The 24,395-nt window shown below is 40.1% G+C and overlaps 1 protein-coding gene across 9 annotated transcripts in view; it reads right to left on the bottom strand.

Moving 5' to 3' along the window:
- Nucleotides 1-14,610: 14,610 nt before the first annotated feature.
- The window catches only part of RAPGEF2 (Rap guanine nucleotide exchange factor 2), a 218,203-nt gene continuing 208,418 nt past the window's right edge, over nucleotides 14,611-24,395 (bottom strand). For 5 of the 9 annotated variants that reach the window (XM_087816523.1, XM_087816524.1, XM_087816522.1 and 2 more), the window contains 6 exons: nucleotides 23,503-23,655; nucleotides 22,676-22,798; nucleotides 21,235-21,460; nucleotides 20,101-20,660; nucleotides 17,812-18,114; nucleotides 14,611-16,681 (listed from right to left, as the gene is read on the bottom strand). In XM_087816523.1, coding sequence (XP_087672649.1) covers nucleotides 16,656-16,681; nucleotides 17,812-18,114; nucleotides 20,101-20,660; nucleotides 21,235-21,460; nucleotides 22,676-22,798; nucleotides 23,503-23,655 — 1,391 coding nt within the window. In that variant the 3' untranslated portion in view covers nucleotides 14,611-16,655. The remainder of the gene's footprint in view (nucleotides 16,682-17,811; nucleotides 18,115-20,100; nucleotides 20,661-21,234; nucleotides 21,461-22,675; nucleotides 22,799-23,502; nucleotides 23,656-24,395) is intronic. The other 4 variants (XM_087816527.1, XM_087816526.1, XM_087816530.1 and 1 more) reach the window with 2 other exon arrangements.

Below are 24,395 nucleotides of genomic sequence, written 5' to 3' on the forward strand. Positions count from 1 at the left end.
TCACCCATGTATCTTTCATCAGAAAGCATTCATTGAAAATTTAAATTGTTCCTACAGCCTGAAGAAAAGCAATTTACAATAGAAATCGTCCCCATTTTAACCAATCTTGGTAGCTGGAGTAGGACAGCAGATATTACAACACTTCAATTTTTACATTTTTGTTTACCAAATGTCAATAAAAATTGGTTAAATATTGCATCTGGAAAAAATGGGACTTCTTAGGACTATTCTAGTTGGCTGTCATCTCCCACTGGCAGTGCTGCCAGCTCATAACCTCTCACCCACATTCTTTCATCTTCTTTCTGAGCAGGGTGATCAATCTTTCTAAGTGTCACCACAGAAATTCAAATTGGAACTCTTAGTGCCTTTGGAAATGTAGATTACCTTTCCAGTTCAAGTGTAGGTAAAGGTCATAAACTGCTTCTCTAACTCTATCTCTAAAAGCCTTTGGCCATCGAACAATTTAAAACCTTTTTTTTTTTTTTTTTTTTTTAACATTCAGATAGAGGCATTCCCATGACCTCTAATTGGACCAACAGGATTTTGCTATTAAATCACTTTATATATAATGTCAGGGGTTTTTAGAAATAAAAAATTACCATAACAAAACATAGATGCCATTGTAGACCAAGTTACTCTAAACTTTTGACCTGGGTACATTTGTGAGTGAAGAAGGTGAGAAAAAAAATAAAACTAACTTTCTTCCAATAGAAAGCTTTTTAGTTGTCTACTATTCAGAATTAGTGGTCCTGACAGCTAAAAAAAATAAAGGTCAAAAATCTGCATAATGAAAGACATCCCCTGCTGTGAACTATGAAAGTGATGTAGATTAAATAAAGGCAAATTCACTTTCTGCAGGACCTCGGGGCAACGTCTCCATAGAATACAACCTGAATGGTGTCTGCAGGAGTTTCCCAGCGCCTTCTCCCCCTCCTACCACCCTCTGGCGGCTCCCTCTACTCGGCTTACTCATCCATAGAAACCAATACCTGCTTTCTACGCTTTGGGAGGTTTCTGAGGAACAAGTGAGATAAGAAATATAAGCAGAATATTGAAAGTCCAAAATAATATTTATTATCTTTGTGAACGAAATCTAGTCATTTTACTCCGCTAGCTTTGTTTCCGTGCCCCCCCAAAAGGGAGGAGACATTACTGAAGACTGACAGTAAGTTAGAGTTTGCTGGCAGCATGGGTTTTGGAAAAAATAGAACAATGTATTAAAAAAAAAAAAAAAATCACAGTAGTCTAAAATAATTCAGAGCATCAAAAAACAAACAAACAAACAAAAACAAACAAACCCACAAGTGTTTGTGTAGACAGAGCAAGAGGAGAGATTGAAGAAATAGAAGCATCCAGATCTTGAGCAGGGTACCAGAGCCAAGGGGTCCATTTGCCTACATGCATGAAAACCCAATCAAACTCGAACAAGAGTTTGTAGCCAAGCAGAGGTTTATTAATTGAGGAAATGGTGTCGAGCCCAGAGTCACAGCTTAGCTAACGCTCAAAGACCTGGCTCCACAATGGCTTCCAGGGAATGGATTATATGGGGGGGAAATCCTTGATCATGGCGGCTAAAGGAGCTGGGGTTGTGGGCTCTGCTGATTGGTTGGGGCCAGGGACTAGGCGATCATTGTGTCAGGTCCTCCTGTCAGCTATGACATTGTTCTGTCTGGTTTCCAGAGGGTGTTGTCAGTTAGATAGTTCAGCTTTCTTGGGCCTGGGACTGAAGTCAAGATGTTATCTTTAGTTTAACTGAAACTGTTTCTGTAGTCAACAGACCTGAGGCTTTCTTAGTGAGACTAGAGATCAAGAGATGAGTTAGAAGCCAGTTGCCTGAGTCTGGGAAAGAAATGATGAAGTTCTGAACTAAGGCAGGGACAGTGGGAACAGAGATACTGAACATGTTGAATAAATAGAACTTTGGGTTGCTGGTTCTGTTGGGAGAGTAAAAATGGGAATTAGGATGACTCTCAGATTTTCTAACATAGAAAACTGGATAAATGGTTTTAAGTGTTGTTGTTTTTTAGTATTGTATGTTCATAAATCCCTAAGAATAGACCTCTTCCTAATTTTGATTCCTGTGGTCCACTCATAGGCACAATTTTCCTGAGATGTGTCAGCCTGTAACCCTGCAGCAGCTCCATTTCTTTAACATGGCCTTTTTCCTTTCAGTCTTCTTCATTCATACTGGACTTGTCCACCAGGAATGGCATCATGACTCACTTGCCTCCTTTCCTTCTTTCTTTCAACTTTGAAGCCCTTAGGATATCAGGTCCTGGTCAGCATCAAATTATCTTAAGAAAAAAGCCTCAAGGTCGAGGGAACAGAATTTTGGTCAAATTAAAGATAACATCTTTTTTTTTTCTTCTTTTTTAAAAAAATATATCTTTATTGATTTCAGAAAGGAAGGGAGAGAGAGAGAGAGAAACATCAATGATGACAGGGTCATTGATCGGCTGCCTCCTGCAGGCCCCCTGCTGGGGATCGAGCCCACAACCTGGGCATGTGCCCTGACCGGGAATCAAACCGGTGATCTCCTGGATCCTAGGTTGATGCTCAACCGCTGAGCCATCCCGATTGGGCAAGATAACATCTTGACTTCAGTTTCTTTTCAGCCCCAGGACCGTGAAAGCAGAAGGACCCTATGGACCACACCCTCACAAAACCAGACAGAACAACGCCATGGCTGACATCAGGACCTGATACAATGATCAACTGCTTCCTACACTGGCCCCAACCAATCAGTATAGCCTATGACCTCCACTCCCTTCATCATCATGATTAATAATTCCCCCCATATATATTCTGTCCTTGTGCTGGGTATCGGGGATCCAGGTCTTTGAGCGCAAGCTCACCTGTGACTCCAGGCTTGGCGCTATTTCCTTAAAAATAAACCTCTACTTTCTTTGCTGCAAACTCCTGTTTGTGTTTGATTGGACTTTCATGTGCCCAGGAGAATGAACCCCTTTAGTCAGTGACAAAACCAAGATCCCATTATGCACTGAAACGTGTGAAACTGTAAACCATCTCAGCTTGGTGTTATGTAGTTTATATGTATAATCAGCATTCAAAAATAATTGAAAAATGAAAGAATTTAGTCTGTAATGATATGAGGTCTTAAATTCTCTTCACAATAATCCACTGAGAGAGCAGGAGTATACAGGGCTAAAGTGGAATAAAATAAACTATATATTAAAAATTGTGGAAAATGAATGCATAAAAGGGTGGTAGAATACTATCCTCTCTACCTCTGTGTATATTTTTAAATTTACATAATAAACACATTTTTTACTAACTAAAAAGCAAATTAAATAAATGCACAAGCTTCTAAAAAAAAAAACCCCAAGAAACATTTCTAAGGAAATTTTGTTCAAAAGGAAAGGTAAGAGTATACCATTATGGGAATTTAGCAGTAATGGCAGCACAGTTTTTGAATTTTCCCATAAAATTACTGTGAGTGACTCAATGGAAAGCATGGTGGACTATTCTGAGAATAGCTGTAGAAACTGGGGGGCTCTTTGTAGGCCTCAATGTACAAATGACTTCAGTGGGGTTAAAGTAGATTGACGATGTTGGATGTCCAGGGTTTGTGCCTATGAGTTCTTGAAAGTAATGAACCAAACCAAATTGCTATAATAAACCCTGTACTAAAAAGAAAATGCTGAGAATATGTCTGTGGACATGAAAGGGGCCACATACTAAATATGATAAGCTCAGGGGAGGTCTGCATGGCAAGTCTTACAAACTCAGACCAAAAGTAACCATACAGGATGGTCTGAACATCAAAATTCTTAACTAAACATGGGTCATGGCAGGTAGTCACATCATAGGCCTGTAGCTTCTTCAACAAAGGTCAATCCTTACCTTAAGAGAGCCCGTCTATCGTCTTTTTGCATCTAAGATAATATGCCTTTGAAATGGCAGAGTAATCTCCTTTTCCAGATCCTCAGGGCACACCTGCCTCATCAGAGCAACAGGCCAGAGAACCCTCATTGTTACTTGTTCCCTGAGTACCATCCCTGTGCGCTGTAAATGTTAACTGCTAACTGTCCTATGCTCACCCATGGAAGCGTGTGTCTCTCTGGTTTACCTTTTTTTTAAGTCCTCAACCAAGAATATTTTTTTCCATTGCCTTTCAGAGAAAGTGAAAGGGAGAGAAACATCGATGCGAGAGAGTCATTGATCGGCCGCCTCCTGCACGCCCCCCACTGGGGATCGAGCCCGCAACCCGGGCATGTGCCCTGACTGGGAACCGAACCGCGACCTCCTGGATCCTAGGTCGAAGCTCAGCCGCTGAGCCACGCCCCACAGGGCCAGAAAATGATTTATCGAATCTCAAGCCAAGTTGTTATTATTAGAAAAAAATAGAATTGGGAATATATTAAATTCTAACATGCTATGAAATAATGCCAGGAATTCAAGCTCACAAAATGGGTGAAAACTATAACCGAATATTTCAAAATATGTTAAATTAAAATAATATAATTACCATAAGCTTTGATAAAACATAAAAAAGCAGAATTTTAAAAAAGTTTATAAATAAAATAAGTAGAGAAAAGAAAATGTTAAATGAGAAAGTGAAAAACTCAGAAAACATTTAGAAAAAAATAATTTGAGAAACAAAGATAAGCCAAATGAAACACAATAACAAACAACACAAAATGCTTTATGGGAAATAAACTTTTGAAGATCAAAAGTAAATGAAGAGAGTAAAAAGATTTGACAGAAAGTGGTAGCTTTAGAAAACACTAAAAGAAGATCTAATGTGTATTATAGGGAGTTTCTTAAGAAGAAAATCTGAATAATCGAAACAAATAAATGCTAAAATCTAAAATTTAATAGAACTTTCTTTAGGAAGGATGTATAACTACGTATTAAATATGCCCCCTGATTGCATAAAATAGCTGACAACTCATAGTACAAGATGTATTCTAACAAAACCTAGTTTTTTTCTTGGATTGAGAGGGGGTGGTGTCCTTTAGGAATCAATGCAAAAAGATCACAGTTCTTAAAAGGAAAAGAAACTCAGTTTGTCATCAGATTTTCAGCTAGTACTACTTTATGCAAGAGGACAATGGCATACTATTTTAAAGATGCTCAAGAAAAGAAAATGTGAGCTAAGAATATTATATTCAGCCAAAGTGAATTTCAAGTGCAAGAATTTCCAGACAAATATTTCTTAATGAATCTACTAGAAAACTAACTTCAAACAACCAAAATGACCAGAGAAACAGTTTAAGGGTGGTGAAATATAGCACAGATTGTGAGCCTGGGCCATACATTCCAGGCAAACCTCTGTAATTTTGCACCAGACCACAAACTTCTGCCTATTTCAAGCAAAGAGTTGTTTGCTTTAGTGGACCTGACATTTCTAGTTAAGATGCAGAAAACTGAGCCAACTTTTACCAGATTTCTAGGGGAAAACATTTCTGGAAGATTAGGGACACATTTCAAAGAATGAAAGCAACATTTTAGTAACCTGGAGATAATATCTATTGCTACCTAAGCAATAGATAACTATTGCGGCTGCCAGATTCCTGACCACAGCTTACCTAGGTGGTTCTAGCTCAGGGTCAGTCATGATGTTGCAGAAAATTTGCCAACAAGGGCACCAGGCAGCTCAAGGCTTGACTGGGCCGAGACATATTTCCAAGCTCGCTCACAGGTGGCACATGGGCCTCCCCCAGGCTGCCTGAGTGGGCTCATGGCATGGCCGCTGCTTTCCCCCAGAGCTGGAATCCAAAAGAAAAGTAAGAACTCTAGACAGAAGTTACAGTCTTTTACAATCTAATCTTGGACATTACATAGCACCACTTTTGCCATAGTTTATTGGGCAGACAGACCAACACTCACCATGGGAGGGGACACAAAGGCATAAAAACCAGGGAACAGACATCATTGAAGGCTAGTTTGAAAGCTCAGAGATGTAAATATCTCAGCCACAAAATTGGAAAGAGAAAGAACTGAGTTTCATACCAAGATCTATGTGATTCCAGTTACTATTCTCTTTGCAATATTTTCAAACCAAGGCAGAATGTGGATTATGAATGTCGTAGATCTTTCTCATAATTAACTACAAGAAAAATAAAATAAACTTTTCCAAGAGTCCCATGTCTATACTTTTAACATATACATGAGTCTTACCTTTGTTAGAGGCAGCCAGGTACAGAAAATCTGAGTGCAGAAACTCCCCAGGGCAGAAGGCCCTAGATGCCTAGCAAGGGGCAAAACTGGGAAACAAGATCCTTGTCCCCAGGGGAACCTATCCTCTCTTAGCATATCGATGGTCATGCAGTTTAGACCCCCTGGGCGTTTCCTCCCTAAAGATGTCATCTAGGCCTCAGTTGTGCTTCAGCTTCAGGCCCAGAAAAGCAGCAAAACCAGACAAGTGATACTGTGGCTGCCTCAGGACCAGCTGCATTAACTAATGACCCCCTGGCACCGACCAATCAGTGGAGACCACGACCCTGAAAGAGCACACCTGGGAAGCTGATGAATATTCTATTGAGACCCTCCCCAGAGGCCTCCCTTAAGATTTCCACCTGCAAGAAAGAGATAATGTGTTCAGGACAAAGGACCTAGGGGAGCATGCCAGCACCATCTCCTTGCCTTTTCTTCACTCTGAGGGGGCCCCATGAGACTTGCAACCAGGGGAGCAATGGGCAGTGGCAGCTTGGTCTGGGCTTACCCCTTGAACCTTTCTTCAAGGCCCCTCTTCTCTCTCTGACTTCAGTGAGCCAAAGCAGCCCAGCCTAAGCTCTCCTGTTAATTCTACGTGCCTTTCTTTTTTAAAAAAAAATAAATATGTCTTTACTGATTTCAGAGAGAGGAAGGGAGAGGGAGAGAGAGACAGAAACATCAATGATGAGAAAGTCATTGATGGGCTGCCTCCTGCACGTCCCCTGCTGGGTTCAAGCTTGAAACCAGGGTATGTGCCCTGACTGGGAATCGAGCTGCTATCTTCTGGATCATAGATTGATGCTCAACCACTGAGACACAGCAGCCGAACTTTTTATTTTGAATTAAAAAAAATTTTTTTTAACCCTCACCTGAAGACATTTTTTTTTATTGCTTTTCAGAGAGAGTAGAAGGGAGAGAGAGAGAGAGAAATATCGATAGGAGAGAGACACATCATTTGGTTGCCTCCAGCAAGTCCTTTGACCAGGGCTGGGCATAGACTCTGCAACCGAGGCACATACCCTTGGCCAGAATCAAACCCTGGACCCTTCAGTCCACAGGCCAATGCTCTAACCACTGAGCAAGCCCAGCTAGGGCTAAGCACCTTTCTTGTTTCACCATCCTAAGTATATTTTTGCGTCCATCATGGACCCAATACCCTTTGACTCAGTGCTGTGTAGCCCTTCCCTTTAGATATTCCCATCCTCTATCCCCCTTTCTGTAAATAAACCCAGTTTTTCTTAAATCACTCTCTGAGATGACTATTTAGCCTGCCCACTCACCACTGACCTTAATCTTTCAACCTTATTCTTAAGTGACCTTGGATGTCCACAAACACCTTGAAAGTTCAACTTGACAGCTTAGCTGCCCATCTTTTTCATGTAGAGAAACTCATACTTTCCATGTATGTGATTTAGGTATTTGGTTTTTGTAAGGAAGGATCAAAATGGTTTGGATTGCAGAATTCCAACCTAAATTTTAAGGTAGTGGTTTCTCAAACTCTTTTGTTGACACATTTCATTATATAATATTTTAAAAATTACATTCTTTAAGATACCACTACCAACCTCATCAGAAAAGTCTATAACCATTGGGAAGCTCTCAAATTTACAATGGCAGTTACAAATTTTCCAAAATTCTAATTTTCACTTGAAAACTTGACTTTTTATTATTGGCAACAAATACTATCAGCTGTTTTCCTTAAAGTGGTAAACTCACTCTTTCCATTTTTGGAAAAAAAAAAAAAAATGTTTACCAAATGTCAAAGTCAGTTTAGGCTGCTATAACCAATTACCATAGATTGGGTGCTTATAAACAACAGAAATTTATTTCTCACAGTTTTAGAGGCTGGAAGTCTGAGTTCAGGGAGACAGGGAGGGTGGGATCTGCAAAGAGCCCTCTTGCAGCTTGCAGGCTGCTTACTTCTCTCGTTGAATTCTCCTTTGGCAGAGAGCAGAGAAAGGAAGTAAGCTCTCTCATGACTCTTATAAGGGCACAAATAACCTTTATGAGGGTTCCACCCTCATGACCTACATTGAGAAAATTATTTTAAGCTGTAAAACTGTTCACTGTGTGCATTCCCTTTCCCTTTTTCCTTTTAATCTATCTTCTTATCTCCCTCCCCTCTACATTTACACCATTTCCTCAAATGTGCTCACACACCAAAACACACACATCTCCTCCCTTCACACTTCACATCCTATCAAACACTTTTACTGTTCTTTTGCACTGCCAAGAGTTCCTCAGAAAACAAACACCAGCCTGATCTAAGAAATTACCGAATTAATTTAGTGAAATGGTGATGCCCATTGCTTTTGAATACTTTTTTAGCGGAGTGGAACACAAGCTTATTTTGTTGTTGGGATGGAAATAAACATTTTCCAGGCTTTTTGCAGAGGAGGAAGAAAGGCTTGAGTAAGGAAGGATACCCATGAGCTTGACATGAGTTGTAAAGGTTGGTTCAAAAGATCCTTAGATTTGGCAACTGAGGGTTCAGAATGAGCCTGAGGATGGGAATGAATGTATTTTAAAATTTCTCCTATGAGAGCCACTCTTCAGTATGGTGTGGGTTATAACAGAAGAATACTAATAAGAAGGAACTGACTTCCTAGGCTGAGGCAGTGAAGGGGCTTGGAGGACAGGCAAAGAGGAGAGAAGGGGATGGTGGGAAGGAGGAACTATTTTATGGTAGAAATAAATTAATAAAATATTCACAGAAGAAAAAACCCCTCCACAATCATTAATAGATATTACAGATTTCTCTCCCACATTGCTAAAAGAAACACATTTAAAGTGCTGGTTTGAAAATCACTTAAAGCTCACCGAAGCTTTAAGATTTACATGCACCAAGTCCCTCTGTGTGGCTGTCACCACAGGGTGGAGTCTTCCTGTCTGGGTGGACAAAGCTTGATTTACAGGCACAGCTAAGTATTACCAGCATTTAGAGGCTGGAGGGCGGTGGCCTTCCACAGTCACGAGAGAATTAGTTCCTCAAAGAAATCAGCTGCTCTAATGTGGCCTCCAGCGGGGAGTCCTTATAAAGAGTGCAAAGGGCCAGCTTCCAGTAGAGCCACAAGGAAGGAAGGGGAGTCTCAGAGTTACTGGTCAGATTAAATCAGAAGTTCAAGGCGGATATTGCATAAAGCCAATAAATTCTGGCTTCCTTTCTGAATCTAAAGAAGAAAAAAATTTAAACATTTATTAATCTTTTGTCTCTTAATAGAGATATTTATGTAAATTCACGGATAATTTGCTTCCTCTTGAACGAAGGAAATTTCAAGTGAAGTGAACTTGTTGAGCCTATTCCAACTTCCAATAAAGATCCTCTCATTAGGGGGAACTCTGAGGATCTCATACGCTATGGGAATGAAAGAAAACATTTAAATTTTTAGGTACAATGATACTTGATTGACCTTGAAAGACACCTGAAATCAAAGAGGTAAACCACTCAGAGCACAAACCAAATAAGCTCTGGATTCAGCTATCATGTGCAAAATTATATACTTTAATCTTCAACCAATTCAATAAGCTTGTCTGGTAACTACCAAAATCTGAGAAAAGCATAATTTCTGTTGCTGTTATCATAAGTATCCAATATATGAGACACATTAACTATTATTAATGGGAAAAATCTCAATGCCATTACTACAGTTTCAAAGGAGTGGGGTTTTCCTGTTTGCCAAGGGCTCTGCTCTAACACTTAAGTCAGCATTTTAATTTTGAAAAAAATGTTTGCCATATACTCAAATCAAAGAAAAGTGAACATAAGAGTCCTTTTAATTTTTTTCTATTAGATGCCAGAAAAAATAACAAAAAAATGTTTCCTTTATTGATTTTTTTCTCAGTATGGTGATAATAAAGCTAATGAAGACTATTCTTATTTATGGATGCGTCAATCTTTATTGATCTTTGATCCATCTGAACTTCTGTAGCCACACAAAATTTAACTTTTTATAAAATATTTTTATTGATTTTTAGAGAGAGGGGGAGGAGAGAGAGAAACATTGATGTGAGAGGGAAATATCAATTGGCTGCCTCCTCCATGCCCCCCTACTGGAGATCAAGCCAGCAACCCAGGCATGTGTCCTGACCTGGAATCAAACTGGAAACACTTTGGGGCATTGGATGACACTCAACCAACTGAGCCACACCAGCCAGGGCCAAAATTTAACTTTGTTTTTAATCTTTATCCAAGGATATTTTTTTCCACTGCTTTTCAGAGGGAGTAGAGGGGGGGAGAGAGAGAGAGAGGAACATTGACGTGAGAGACACACATTGATTGGTTGCCTCCCACACTCACCCCCGACTGGGCCTGGGCGTCGAGCCTGCAACCGAGGTACATGCCCTTGGCTGGGATCGAACCCGGGACAACTTCAGTCGTGGGCCAACGCTCTAACCACTGAGCAAAACCGGCTAGGGCCAAAATTTAACCCTTAAAGCAGTGATTTTTTTTCCTTGTTCCTTCTGGTTCATATTAAATCCTTGCTAGCCTTGTTAAGAGTCATTTATTTATCAATATAGCTCAATAAAGAAAAAAATAACTTTGAAAGTCACATATTACTTCTGACTACTCACCAGTACTAGGCACAGTTAAAGATGCCCCTCAAATGTATGTTGGCTGATTTTGATTGTCCAATTTATCTGTGTAGTTTGGGCCCTCTAGGGTACTTGATAAGCTGTTCATTTATTTAAAACCTTTACAGTATTCCAGGCACTGTTCCAGGTGCTGAGAACAGAGGGTTATCAGGAGAGAACACACGAAGACCAGAGATGGCTCTGCAGCCTGCTTCAGGAAGCACCAGAGCCGTTCACGGGGAGCTGTTCCGAGGCTGGGAATTCATTTAGGCAGTGGCGACATATCATTTGATTGCTCCCTAAGAAATAGGTGGCTGGCCCTAGCCGGTTTGGCACAGTGGTTAGAGTGTCGACCTGCAGACTGAAGGGTCTGGGGTTCGATTCCAGTCAAGGGCACGTATCTTGGTTGTGGGCTTGATCCCTGACCCTGGTCAGGGCGCCTGTGAGAGGCAACCAATTGATGGGTCTCTCTCCCATCGATGCTTCTCTCTCTCTCTTCCTTCCACTCTTTCTGAAAAGCAATGGAAAAAATATCGAGTAAGGATTAAAAAAAAAAAGAAAAAAGAAATAGGTGTCCACTAAGATTTGAGCACTATTCCCATCTTTGATCCATTATTTTGTGACCTCATGGACACCCCCTTATCGATGGCTTCTGCATATTCATCACTTCTCTCGGCCCATGGCTTCCACACACTGACTTCACTGAGTACAGCTTTTGATCTTCTTTGCATTTGCACAGAAATTCCCCAAAGAGGATGTGATGAGTTGAGGTTGGTTGAACTTCTCCTACTAGTTCAGTGCTCATTCTAGGACCCTCTTAGAGATTGCTGGCAAGCCGACATCGGCCACTCTTGGCCCAGGCACATCCTTTGATCCAGCTGTGATCAAGGCTGCTGGATAATGTATTATCATTTTAGGATCCCTCAGGAAGTTTTCCCCACAGCCTGAGAAATGGGAGACATTCTGCCAAAAGAAGACTGTTCATTTGAAGGTTCGCTTTTGTGAAATTTGTAAATATCCAGCAGCTAGAAAAGTGCTTAGGTCATAGTAAGTGCACAATATGAATGAAATTAGTTCATTAAGCTACATCTGGAAGCATTAGATATATTTTCATCTTAATGACACATGTGATATACTGTCTTGAGCCTAAATCAGTTTTGTAGTCTTATTTGAAGTGATCCAATCTAGATTTTAAAAAATTTAAAAATTCTGGTATACTGTTACTTCTTTGGTGTCAAATACCCTGGGCTGAATTTATTTCATTATTTCCTCTCCTCTATAAAATTGGTCATTTGATTCTAAATTTACTTCTGATACTATATTCTATGCTTAGATGATTTTTCCCATAATGAAAATTGTTATGACCTTACTGATTGCCCATGAAATAAAACCTTTTCTAAGATTCTTTAACCTTGCCTGCAATGTTTTGATCACCTCTATAAATTTTCCTGTTATGTGGCCATGGCATTGTAAAAACTAATGGGGCGATAAGTATAATTTCAAACATAGGCAGAAATTTTACTGTGCTTGCCTTGCATTTGGCTAAAATGTGGATGTTGAAAAAAATACAATTATGTATTATTTTTCAGTTCCACTGATGTCTTGTCTCCTTCTAAACTGTGTCAATTCTCACTTTAAGGTCCTTAAAAGTGTCACATGGCCTCTGTTGCAATGTGCCCTACTCATTTCCATTACATTATTGCACTTTCCCAACCTCTGCTCGTTGACATTCTTAGTGAACAGTCACAAAATCATTTGCTTCTCCGATTCACAGCTTGACCCCTTCAGTGGCTGCACTTCCTTTATTCTTTGAATAACCTATTTTTAAAGGAGAATGATATCATGGACTGAAGGACTCAGACGGCTTCCTATTTTTTCTTTGGCACATATAGAAGTTTAATAATAATGCACTGGGAAATGGGGAAGTACACAGACCTAATAGGTGTGCTAATACACTCAGCAGCTTGCATCTTTCAAGAACATTTTGAGAGAAATTATCAGTGAACTAGACACATATTAAAGCATAGATGAGCATAAACTCTATATCTCCCAATATAGGGAAGAGGATTACAGTTGAGGAAATATTTGAAGACAGACACTGTTTGGTTGGCCTTTTTCAAAAAATATATTATTTTTATTGATTTTGGAGAGAGAGGAAGGGAGGAGAGATAGAAACATCAATGATGTGAGTCATTGATCAGCTGCCTCCTGCACACCCCCTGCTGGAGATCAAGCCTGAAACTTAGGCATGTGCCCTGACTGGGAATCGAACCTCAATCTCTTGGATCCTAGGTTGATGCTCAACAGCTGAGCCACGCCGGCCGGGCTGGTTGGCCTTTTTGATTAGGGAGGAAGCATGAAATATTCGCCAACACTTTCTATACCATTCCTAAAATCTTGGCAAAGTTCTGCTATTAACATGACAAACTCTGTCACTGTTATTGATTATAGCTTATGAACACATATTTCTTAAAACCCTGAAGCAAAGACAAGTCCTTTGTTACTTAAAGGTAATTGAAAACCTAATACAGGCACCATGGCCAATTTGTCATTTCCCTGCTTTTAGCACAGAATACAAAAAGTGATGCCCTAGCTAACTTGCTCAGTGGCTAGAGCATCGGCCCTTGGACCGAAGGGTCCTGGGTTCAGTTCTGGCTAAGGGCATGTACCTTGACTGCAGGCTCAATCCCCAGCCCTGGTCAGGGCATGTGCAGGAGGCAACCAATGTGTCTCTCTCACATCGATGTTTCTCTCTCTCTCCCCTTTCCACTCTCTCTGAAAAGCATTGGAAAAATATCCTCAGGAAAAAAGTGATGACAAAGAGGTTATTGTTCAAAACATCAGTCTTAATATTTTTCCATAGACTTGATAAAATTAAGCTTTTTGAATGACAGAAACTTAGAGCATTGCATTAAATAAAGCACAGATTATTCGACAGGGGTGTTCCTGGGTAATGGGTTTTACATTGAAAGATGATAGATAATACACATATACACACAGTACCTTCATTTATAAAAAGGTGTTGAAGCTACTCGTTTTAATCCTCTAATTGTTTTGATGGCCAGATCTTCAAAATGTATTCACCAAGTCACCTAGCATAAAGACGTCAGAAAGATTTTTAGGTTTGGCTAATGGTCATGTATCGGGAGTCAACTGCTGACTCCTTTTCAGATTTCTGCACATTTCCTCCTGTTTGGTGCCCATGCTCCCATATGTTCCACTCCTACTTCTGAGGCTTCCCAGTGAGTGATGGATAGTCCTTTCATTCATGTCTGCTTGAGGATAAGAAATGAGTTCTTGATTTCAAAATGTGCTTCAAGCTTGCTGCTTAACTGACTTTTACCTTTTTAAATATAGGTGCCCTTCTGATAGACTGAATTATTATTCAGACTTACCACACATGAGAACTCATAGACGTAACAGTGATATTTTATGTACTCATTAGTCTCAAATCATTAGCTAAATTGTAGCATTCGTGGTCATGATCTTGGGCCCCTAAGGTCCTGTTTCTCAGTACGTATCCTGGGGATCCAAATATTAGGTCCCACAGAGATTGGAAAATGTTGAGAGACAAATGCTATGTAAATATATAGCGGTATCATCTTCATTTTTTCACTGAATCTCAAGGAACACTGTGGATTCTGAACATGGTTTTGTTTTGTTAATATTAATGATACTAATGTCTTCTCTGAATCAACAGAAAGCTACCTAAAAGAGCAGGCTATTGGGTAGTTTGGGGGCTAAAGAGGCCAGGTCTTCTCACGCTCCCAAGGATTTGGCCCTGCTGTGAGACCCAAGGGCTTCATTACACTTTGATAATAAAAAGCATGCACGAGTCATTAAAAATATAGACAAGGCTTTATGTTATATTTATTTATTTTCCAGCTTATACAAACTGGATGTAGAAGCATAAACATAGTACATTTCTACCATCTTCAACAAAAATATAACCAATATGTACAATTATTGTATTAAAAATACAAAAGGGATACAGACTCCACCAATGTCTTTCTAAAAGACATACAGGTACAAGTAGTATCAAAAGTATGAGGAAATCACCAGTTAATTGTACATTCTGCACGTGACATCACAGAGCGAACTGAGATTAGCAGTCCTATGTTCTACAATTACTTAATGCTTAGATAACATTTGTGCAACTTGTGGTAGAGCTAGATTTCTGTCTTTCTATATGCACATGAGGTCCATAGCCTATATAATAAAACTGGCAAATAATGCATATTACATGTAAAATTACAAATGCTTAATTGACAATGTAATATATAAGCAAGTAGACAAATGCCATGAGACAGAAGAGAATTATTAAATAAAGCACTGACATTGTTTGATACAGTGAAAAAACACTGCATTTCGACTTTTTTAAAATTTGAAGCTATTTACGTTTATCTACTGATCAATATGATCAGCTGAATTTAATGGAAAAAAAATCCAAGACCAGCAGTTCCTCACATTTGAGTACTACTCGGATTGGCAGCCTTCACTTTTCCGGAGTCTGTGCAAAAACAACACAAAAATATAGAGTGGAGGGGTCATTTCAGTCATTATAGGGTTAATAGCAGCTGTGAGCAGGTGGTTGCTACACTTAGGTCTTCTCTACCCATCCGTCCATTAAGCCACTTCCAGGCTAGTCTTTGGTGACTAACCCACCTGGCAAAGGCTGGCGCATCTCACCAGGTTTTGGATCTTTTGATCTTTGACCACGTTAAAGGCTTGTTTATTCCCTAATGCCAATTCAGTAAAAGGAGGCTGTCCTGAAAGAGCAGTATTAACAGCTGGCATTAGCTCCAACATCCCAAGCTGCTTTCACTGCAATGCTATCCAGTTATAAACGTTTCTCTTGAAAAACAAAGGAAAATCCCTAAAACTAAATTAACAAAAATCAAAGAAACATAACTTAAAAATAAAAAAAGGGGTTTGCCATCCATCTCAATGGAGCAGGACACACCCTCAAATGACACTGTCCTGCACTCCATAAGGCTCAGACACAGGACACAAGAGTCCCATTTCCCTCCCCTGGCCATGTGCAAACAGTTTTACAGAAGAACCCCACCCACTGGGGAAGGAGTGGATGGGTGTCTCGGTATCTGAGTAATTGGCTAACAGTTTATACTTCTCCAGGATAGGGCACTTCACAGGTGAGGCCTGAAGGACACGGGAAGACAGGGTCACAAGCCAGGTCTTCCCTTCTTCTTGGTGTGACCACACCCTGTCCGGCATATTTGGTTTTTTAGAAACCCAGGCTGGCAACAACCCTACTTAAAGGTTCAAAATAATACTGTACTTATTAAATGGATATAACATTTACTCTCTGAACACAATCTTTAAATTCATTTAAAAAAAAAAAGAAAAAAAGAAAGGAGGACATTGTAAACAAGTGGACAAGCACTGTACTCAAAGGATTTCATTGTTTTCCTTTGTCTTCCTTGGTGGGTTAAAGGCCCCGAGAAGTTCAATGGCTAGCTTTTCTCATTACCACAATGAGACCAAGTGCTAGGACTGGATTGAAATCTAAAAGGAAGATTTAAAAAAATCCTTCCAGGCATTGAGAAGTGCAGCCAGGGTGAATCATCTTGTTGTGATGATCTTGGAATTTGGAATGATACTGTGTGATGTGGCAGGCAGCAACAGTGGGAACTTGAAGATTGCTGCACTGTGCATTTCAAGCAACAAAGTCTGAAAAGTGCCAGGGCAATTTCTTCACAGTATTTCACATGCAAAGGGGAAAGGAAGAAGGGGAGAAGAAGCCCCATGCTGCTTTTAAGGCAGGGAAGGAGGCAAACTGGTCCACCATCCTCAGAATGTGAGTTCCAAGGCTCCGATGCTAGGGACGTCTTCTTGTGCTCTCCTTGCAGGTGGCTCACTCTGGATCCAGAAAAGCCTGTGCCTCAAACAGCAGATACTTGTTCATCTTCTGCAAACACAACCGGGAAGGAAAGAAAAAGCGATGAGCAAATAAGTCATTCTTGCGCTGGGAGAAGATATGTTCACTGATGTGCTAAATAAAAATACCATAGCTATTCTTGTTAGTATGCCTCACTTAAAATCCTTCCCTTTTTCTCTAGGTGATGATTATTAATAAAAACTTTAAAATAAAGCATATATGATGCATCTATTTAAATATATACACGCAATGCCTGGCCGGCGTGGCACAGTAGTTTGAGCATCGACCTAGGATCCAGGAGATCGTGGTTTGATCCCGGTCAGGGCATATGCAGGGTTGCGGGCTTGATCCCCAGTAGGAGATGTGCAGGAGGCAGGCGATCAATGACTCTCTCATCATTGATGTTTCTCTCTCTCTCTTTCCCTCTCCCTTCCTCTCTCTGAAATCAATATATATTTTTTAAAAAGGAAATAAATAAATATATACACACAATATAAAATGTATCCATTATCTATTTATAGGTTGGAAAGTTAATGAATTCAGTGACAAAAGTTATAAAACAGCATGACTTTAAAAATAATGTACACTCACATCCAGATAAAAAAAGTCTGGAAGAGGCTACAATGAAATGTTAATAGTGATTATCTACAAATGATGAGGATTATAACTAATTTTCATTGTTCATGTTTTGCTTTTTACTGTGATTATTTGCATACCAAAACATGTTAAATGAAAACTCAAAGAAAGAAAGGAGATTGGGGCAGGATCTCCCTCTTCCTCTTCACAGCTGGAGGCAGAATTGTAGAAGGCAGGCAAAAAAGTTACAGAGAAGTGTATTCCTCCCTTTCCTTTGGAACTCATTAAAAGTCCAAATATAACCTTTCCACAGGACACTGAGAATGAGGAGGGAAATCCAGTCATGCACACGCTTCATCACAAGCGACTGCTTCCACAATCTTTAGTATTTCTCGAGCACTTTAGAACACACACACACACACACACACACGAAAGCTCTGACCCTCCCTTCGGAACCCCAACTATAAAACGTGCGGGGTGTGTCTGGGGACACAGCGATCAGGGTGTGAAAGCACAAGCACCCCGGCGCGCTTACGGGCGGCGTAAGCGAACACATCTAACTTCAGGGCTTTAAGAGTATGTACCGTCCTCCTCGGTGGAAAACCCCTGGGTCTGATAGGGGGCGAGGCGCGGGTCGCACTCGCTGGGCTTGTGCCACTGGGGCTTGCTCGCGGGCCTGCCGCCGGCGGGGTGCGCGTGCGGCGGGGGCGCGGGGGCCCCGGCCGCGTCCGAGGGCCGGGCCAGCATCCGGGATCGCTGCAGCGCCACGTTGTAGTCCGGGGGCTTCCTGGCGGGATGGGGATGTCCTTCTGGGAAGTCGGTGATGGGGATTCCGATGTAGCCTGGAGGGGTGGGCGGGGGCTCTCGATACCTGCCCTCCTTTCGCGCTGCAGTGGAGACAAGGCACCAGCCATTACAAAATGCTCTGGAAGGGGGCTTCACGCCACCAACGTCCGTAAACACCTATAGAATTATTACTAAGACAGCACGCAGTGTGACATGGGACAGAGATGGGCACGGGGCCGGCGGGGGAGTGGACGCTAACAAACCAAACGCTCACAGTGGTTTTCTCCGCGTGGCCAAACAATGGGCGAGAGGAGCTGCCAGGCAGTCTCGGTACTTTAAGTCAACTACTTCAAGACTTGGCTTAACTATAAAATAGCAATAAGGGTAACACCCATCCCTTGGGTTTATTGGAAAGATTAAGCAAAGAGAACATAAAAGGTACCCAGTACTATGCCTGCAACTTGCTGGCAGTGCCTGGTAAACGTTCCTTCCTCTCTCCCTGCCCCAGGGAGCAGGCAGGCGGAGCCTCTCTCTGCTGGGCGTTTTCCCTTATCAGGCAGAGAATAATTTCACATTACTTCAGGTCTTGGGCCCACTTTGGAACACAGTGAATTAAAATACTTTTCTAAATATAGTCCCATCATGTTTATTTTACACTCATCTAGTAGGTCAGTAGTGGCAGCCAGGAGCTATGGGCACTCAGAAGCATCTCTCAAAGCAAAAGCCCAGGGGCGCTTGACAGCGACGCCATCTACCTGCTCTCAACTGTCAGATCAGCTTCTTTGACCTAGAAATGCTAATAATCAATGAAAAAAAAACCAACAAAGTCCTTTGCTTAAAAAATAAAAAATTGGAAAAGTGGCACCAAAAATGATGCAAATTTAAAAACTCTAAAACTATGTGTAAGGTATGTAGTTCTCTTAAAATCCTGTGATTAATGTTCATGACCTAGATAGAACATGAAATCTGTAAAGGCGAGTAAAAGCAGTTTTATTTTCTTGAACTTTCTAGACTCAACTGTTAGGAACTAAAAAATCATTTTTCTTTCCTTTGCATTAAAAAGTCTGAGTATTAGTTTGCTAAAAGAAAGAGTTTTAAAATTTGCAACCTAAGAACAGGTATTAATAGTTATCTCCTTATACATTTGAAAAGGATATTAAATTTGACATCCACCCATGACTATTTACATGGTAAATAAGTACAGTTTCCCTACTAATAAAAGTGATGTTTCTAATGATTACACTCTGGATTTTCTCACTCTCTATTCAATAATGTGTTTCTATACTTCGGTTGTACACACAATGAATATACCACAGAAAATTCATCTCAAGGGACTGGGGGAACATGAGACACTTCACAACAGAAGCAGCAGCAAAGCAATAGCATCTTTCACTCACTTATCAGTTGCTATCTGGGAGCTATTCCAAGTGCTTCGCAGAGAATTCCTTTAATCCTCACACCAACTGTATTAGTAGAAATTACTAAACTCATTTTACAGATGAGGAAACAGACAGTTCAGTGCATTGCCCAATGCCACAAAGCTAGAAAAGGAGAACACCGATTCCAACCCCAATCCGCCTGACTCTTAAGCTCTTGCTCATTACGTTCTCTTAGCACCCTCTCCCTCGTTCCGTAGTGCAGAGAGAATCTGTTTAGCACAAAAATAATCTGTCTGCATAACACAATCAAGAAGATTTTTAAATATGCAAAGTATAAAGTTCTAAGTACAATTCAAGGGAGCAAAATAGAATAATAAAATATTTAAAAGCTTCAATTAAAAATTCTTCCTCTACAGAGAATGGTCATCCTTCTTGATAATTTTCAGCTAAAAAGATCAATATGAGACCAGAAAATAACCATAACGACAACCTACTGATTCCTGATTCTGATAGCCAAGGAGCACGGCATGCACACTACGCTGGAAAATAATGATATGCACCTGACCACAGGACCTGCGCTCTTAACCACAGTTCATTTCAAGCCTTATAAGCAATGGGGGAAATGAGGAAAAAGAACCACAAACACGATTTTACTTTTGATATGTTAAAGCCACGATCCAGACATGATGATCTCCCCCATAATCTTACCAATAAGTCCCTTTGCAGTAGTTGATGTCACAGCTATATGGGCAGGCATGGGGACAGGCTTGGTTTCCTCTGTGGTCACAGACGGCATGCTGCTGCTTTCGGCTTCAATGGAAACATCTTTGCCACCCCTTCGCTTTATTGTCCCTGTGTCACCTTCTGAGTCTTCTCCCCAGTAGCCTGTGGAAGAGGCCCAGCTTGCCCGAGACTGGGCTTGTTCAAGACTCTCTCTACTTTGATTTTGCCTGTTATATTTTGTGCTATGATCAGAAAACATGATTTGGTCCATATGGCTGCTTGAGGCCCATACACTTGCAGGATCTCCTGAATAATCAAAGTGAGTGTGCCCGAATGGAAGTGTCTCCCAGCTTCTCTGGTGCTGGATGGTCTGTATATTATCATGGGAACCACTTGAGCACGAGGTCCAACTCCCACGGCCGCTGTCGGCAGCATCGAGTGAAGCGCGATCCCCCTGGTCTTGGGACAGCTCCTCTGTGCTTGGAGAAGAAATTACTGTCGCTGTAGCGTATAAGCCCCGACTCTCGGACACTGGTGCGTAGGACCTAAGTGGTCAAAAGAAATGGAAAAGAAAAAGCAAGATTGTCAACTAATACACTTATGGTAAAACCAAAATACTTTTTCCTAGAAAGGTGGCTCTCTTTCATTCCAGGGATAAGATGAAAGCATCACTGGACTGCATGACAGGGGCCAGTTCTGCCCAATTTTCTCACCTTGCCATCACCATAAAGTAAACACAGCAGGAAAAGAACAATTACTTGCTTAGAATAAAGGAACATTTTCCTTACAAGGCTCAATCTAATCTGAACATTTCAGGAAGGCAGCTCATGCCAAGGAACTGAGGCACACGCTAAAGCCACCCTGCCTTCAGCACAGGACAATGGCGTTCCAGTAAGAAAAAAACCTAACTCTGAGAGCACAGCAAAAACAGCATGAAAAAGCACAACAGAAATAGCCGGGCACTTAGTAATCCAGATCCTGTGAATACCAGTCACTGGCAAGGGAGAAAAGTTCTTAGGCGTTATGTAAAATAAATGGAAATACGCATCTAGAAAAAAGGACTCATTCTTAAGGGAGGAAAGAAAGGATGTAAAAGAGCGCTCGAGAAAAGGTGCCTACCCTAAGCTGTACTGGTCGGGCTCAATCGGGGTCCTCCTCTCCGTCCTGCTCACGCCTAGGTTTGCTTCCACGATGCTGACAGAATGCCTCTGGCGCCTCTCATCATGCAGCGAGACCGGCACCGAGTCAAAGGAAGAATTGCTGACAATGCTGGATCGTGAAGAAATTTCACTGTGACCAGAATCTGAAAAATTATCCACAGTACCGCTGGGAGCCAGGGTGTAGCCTGCATGGGAAAGACAACCATATTAATTAGACGCTGTAGGTTTATAACATAAAACCAGAGTCTCCGAAACAAAAGCGAAAACCAAATGTAGGCCAAAGAGAGCAATACCAAAGTGAGGAAAAATGCATTTTACTTGTGGAGAGCAGGCGACTGAGACAAAGTAAATTTATACTAGAACGAAGCTTAACTTGCTTAATGAAAGATTAGAGGAAAAAAGAAAACCCTGCTATGTGAACCAGGAAATAATGCAGAAATCATGGTGCTACTCGACTATTCTTAGCTCTCATAAATACAGATTAAACTACTGTCAGTCTCTATAGAAGAAACTATGAAGAATAACTATGGTCAGATTTTAAAGTATATTTTTTGCAAACTGCCAAGTCAGTAATCTTGTTTCCAATTTTTAGAACTTTACAGCATAGAATAATTCAACTGGAAATATTTATAATTTTAAATGGACAAATAAGAGTAAGGAATAAAACCTGAAAAAATATCTTTGGATTTCTGTCACTTGGTTTTTTAACATTAATAATATATTGGACAAATCGCATAAAAGCCAGTTGTTTTAAAGGATGTAATGTACAAAATCTCCACTTTCACCCTAGACGTTACTTTAAAATGTCTAAACAGATGTCCACATCTTGACCTAGAGAGCCCTTAAATTCCCTTTGTTGCTAAAAATAATTTTTGAAAGTCACAAAAGAGGCCTATCTTGGATATTTTTAATAATAAAAAACAACAACCCCAAATCTTCTTTCTCAGTATTCATTTTTACAACATTACTAAGGATCTCATATTACTTAAAATATTGATTTTACATAATTATATGTATGCAATGCAATTTTCGAATGCCACTTATCTACTAAAAAAGTTAACTCTAGAGCACCTAAATGTTGCTAAATTTATTCTCTAAATAGTACTTCCCTGTTCTTTCAGTAACTTGTTAATTCCTGATTTACTTTTTAAAGGTTGCACAGGTCTTGATAAGATTTAATGTGTTCATCTATGAAATGTCTTTTTATAAACCACACTACAAGTTCTGACAGACAAGATTTAAAACCTCCCCTGAACAGCTTGCTCAAAAAAAACCCCCCCAAAAAAAATCTCATCATCACTCAGACGGAGCACTTGACATTTAGAGGATTCTCCCATTTTCCGTAACCACTGAGATGATTCCTCTCTTTCCCGCCCCGCTTTTGGTTCTATAAACCCCACCTATCCCATAGGTCCGAGGTGCATTGTTATTCTTGTTACTGTTCTCACTTCCAAGAGAAGAGGAGGAACTGGTTAAGTCCAACTGCCCGGAGCCAAAAGATCTCAGCTGATTGCCACTGCCACCTGACAACGGGACGAGAAAAGAATTCAGATCCGTTTAACAAGAACAGTAGAGGCTGATGCCCACACAAAATGCACAGACGTCTGAAATGTCTAAAAAGTAAAGCAGAGAGGTACTTGTTGATTCAGTGAAATCTCACAATTTATTGATCTTTTGGGGCCTCCTTCTTGGGGAAACGGTCTTAACCATTTATTATTACTAGTTTATACCCATTCAATTAAAGGGCAAGGGAAGAAAGTAGCCTGCAGGGCTATGTGGCAGATCTATTATTCTAATATAAGAAAGCACCGATGGAAGGAGGAGGGTTTGACTGCCTAAAATTTAACCTTTTTAAAAATAAAAAGAGGTAGCAACACAGAAGGTAATCAAGACCTGTGTTAATACAACGAAAAAAAATAAATCAGGAAGGCATTAGTTTTTCTTATGTTTTTAAAGCTCTCTACTCTGTAATTAATGTTATATAATCATATTTAGTTAGAACAGCTTTTAGTACAAAAATTATTTCCACACTTACAATCAATAAAAATTTAAATATATTTTTGGAAGGCTTTATATATACAGTTATAAGTTTAAAACGACTTAGTATAAGATTAAAAATAAATGACTCTACTGTATAACCTAAAAAATGATATATATAACTCTGGAATTTATTACAGCTGAAAAGTATAGATTGCTATAAAGAGAAATAATAAGTAATTTAATCTACCTTTCCTTGGAGAACTTTGAGGAGAAGTGGGAGGAGAAGAAAGCTGTGAAGATGCATTTGATATCGTATCTTCTGCTTGTTTCTTGTGACGCTCCAGACTGCCTTCTTCAGACAAAGAAAGAATTTTCTTTAAAGCTTGTGGAGAGTTGATGCCTTTAAGAGAAAGCAAATAAATAAGTTAACCTTTTTTGTGTTAAGATTTAATATTACATTTAGATTCAAGCTTTTACAATTTCAATGGTCTTTGTACTCTTCACAGTATGGACCATAAGCTTATAGAAGACACAAGATACCTCCAGTTTGGTTTCTGACTGATATCTGCCAGAGCCTAGAAATGGACTGTTTTTGATATTTTACTTTAGGTTCTAAATCTTAATGTAGTCACCATCTTTATTCAGCAATATGTTAGACAACAATAATTAAAATATATATATATATATTTATTACTAAGAAGTGAGGTCTGAGTTGGAAACAGGTATTTTGATGTTGTTGGATATGTTAGCTCAGGGAAAGTGGAACGATGAGAGAAAAGTCAAGAGCCAAGAGCTAAAAGGAAGTCCTAAAAAAGCAAATGAGAAAACTCTTAAGGAATTCCATTCAGTTAATATTTGCTCAAATAAATAGATGAAAGAGAAAGCAGGAGGAGGAGACCCACAGACACCACAGAGGAAGGTTCACAGAAGGTCAAAGGGAGTGACCCAGTGCCATCTGGGATCAAGTAAAATGAGGGCTGGAAAAGAAAGAAGGATTATACATGTCATTATACAGTGATTTTTTTAAAAAGAAACATTTTAGAAATGAGGGAGTCACATTAAAATATTTTACAAAGTAAATATTATGAGCCACTCTCCATGACCGAATTTTGAACAACAAAAAGATACTTGGGAAGGCAT

This window comes from Miniopterus natalensis, chromosome 4 (assembly GCF_054644295.1).
Source record: "Miniopterus natalensis isolate mMinNat1 chromosome 4, mMinNat1.hap1, whole genome shotgun sequence".
Taxonomy (NCBI): Eukaryota; Metazoa; Chordata; class Mammalia; order Chiroptera; family Miniopteridae; genus Miniopterus; species Miniopterus natalensis.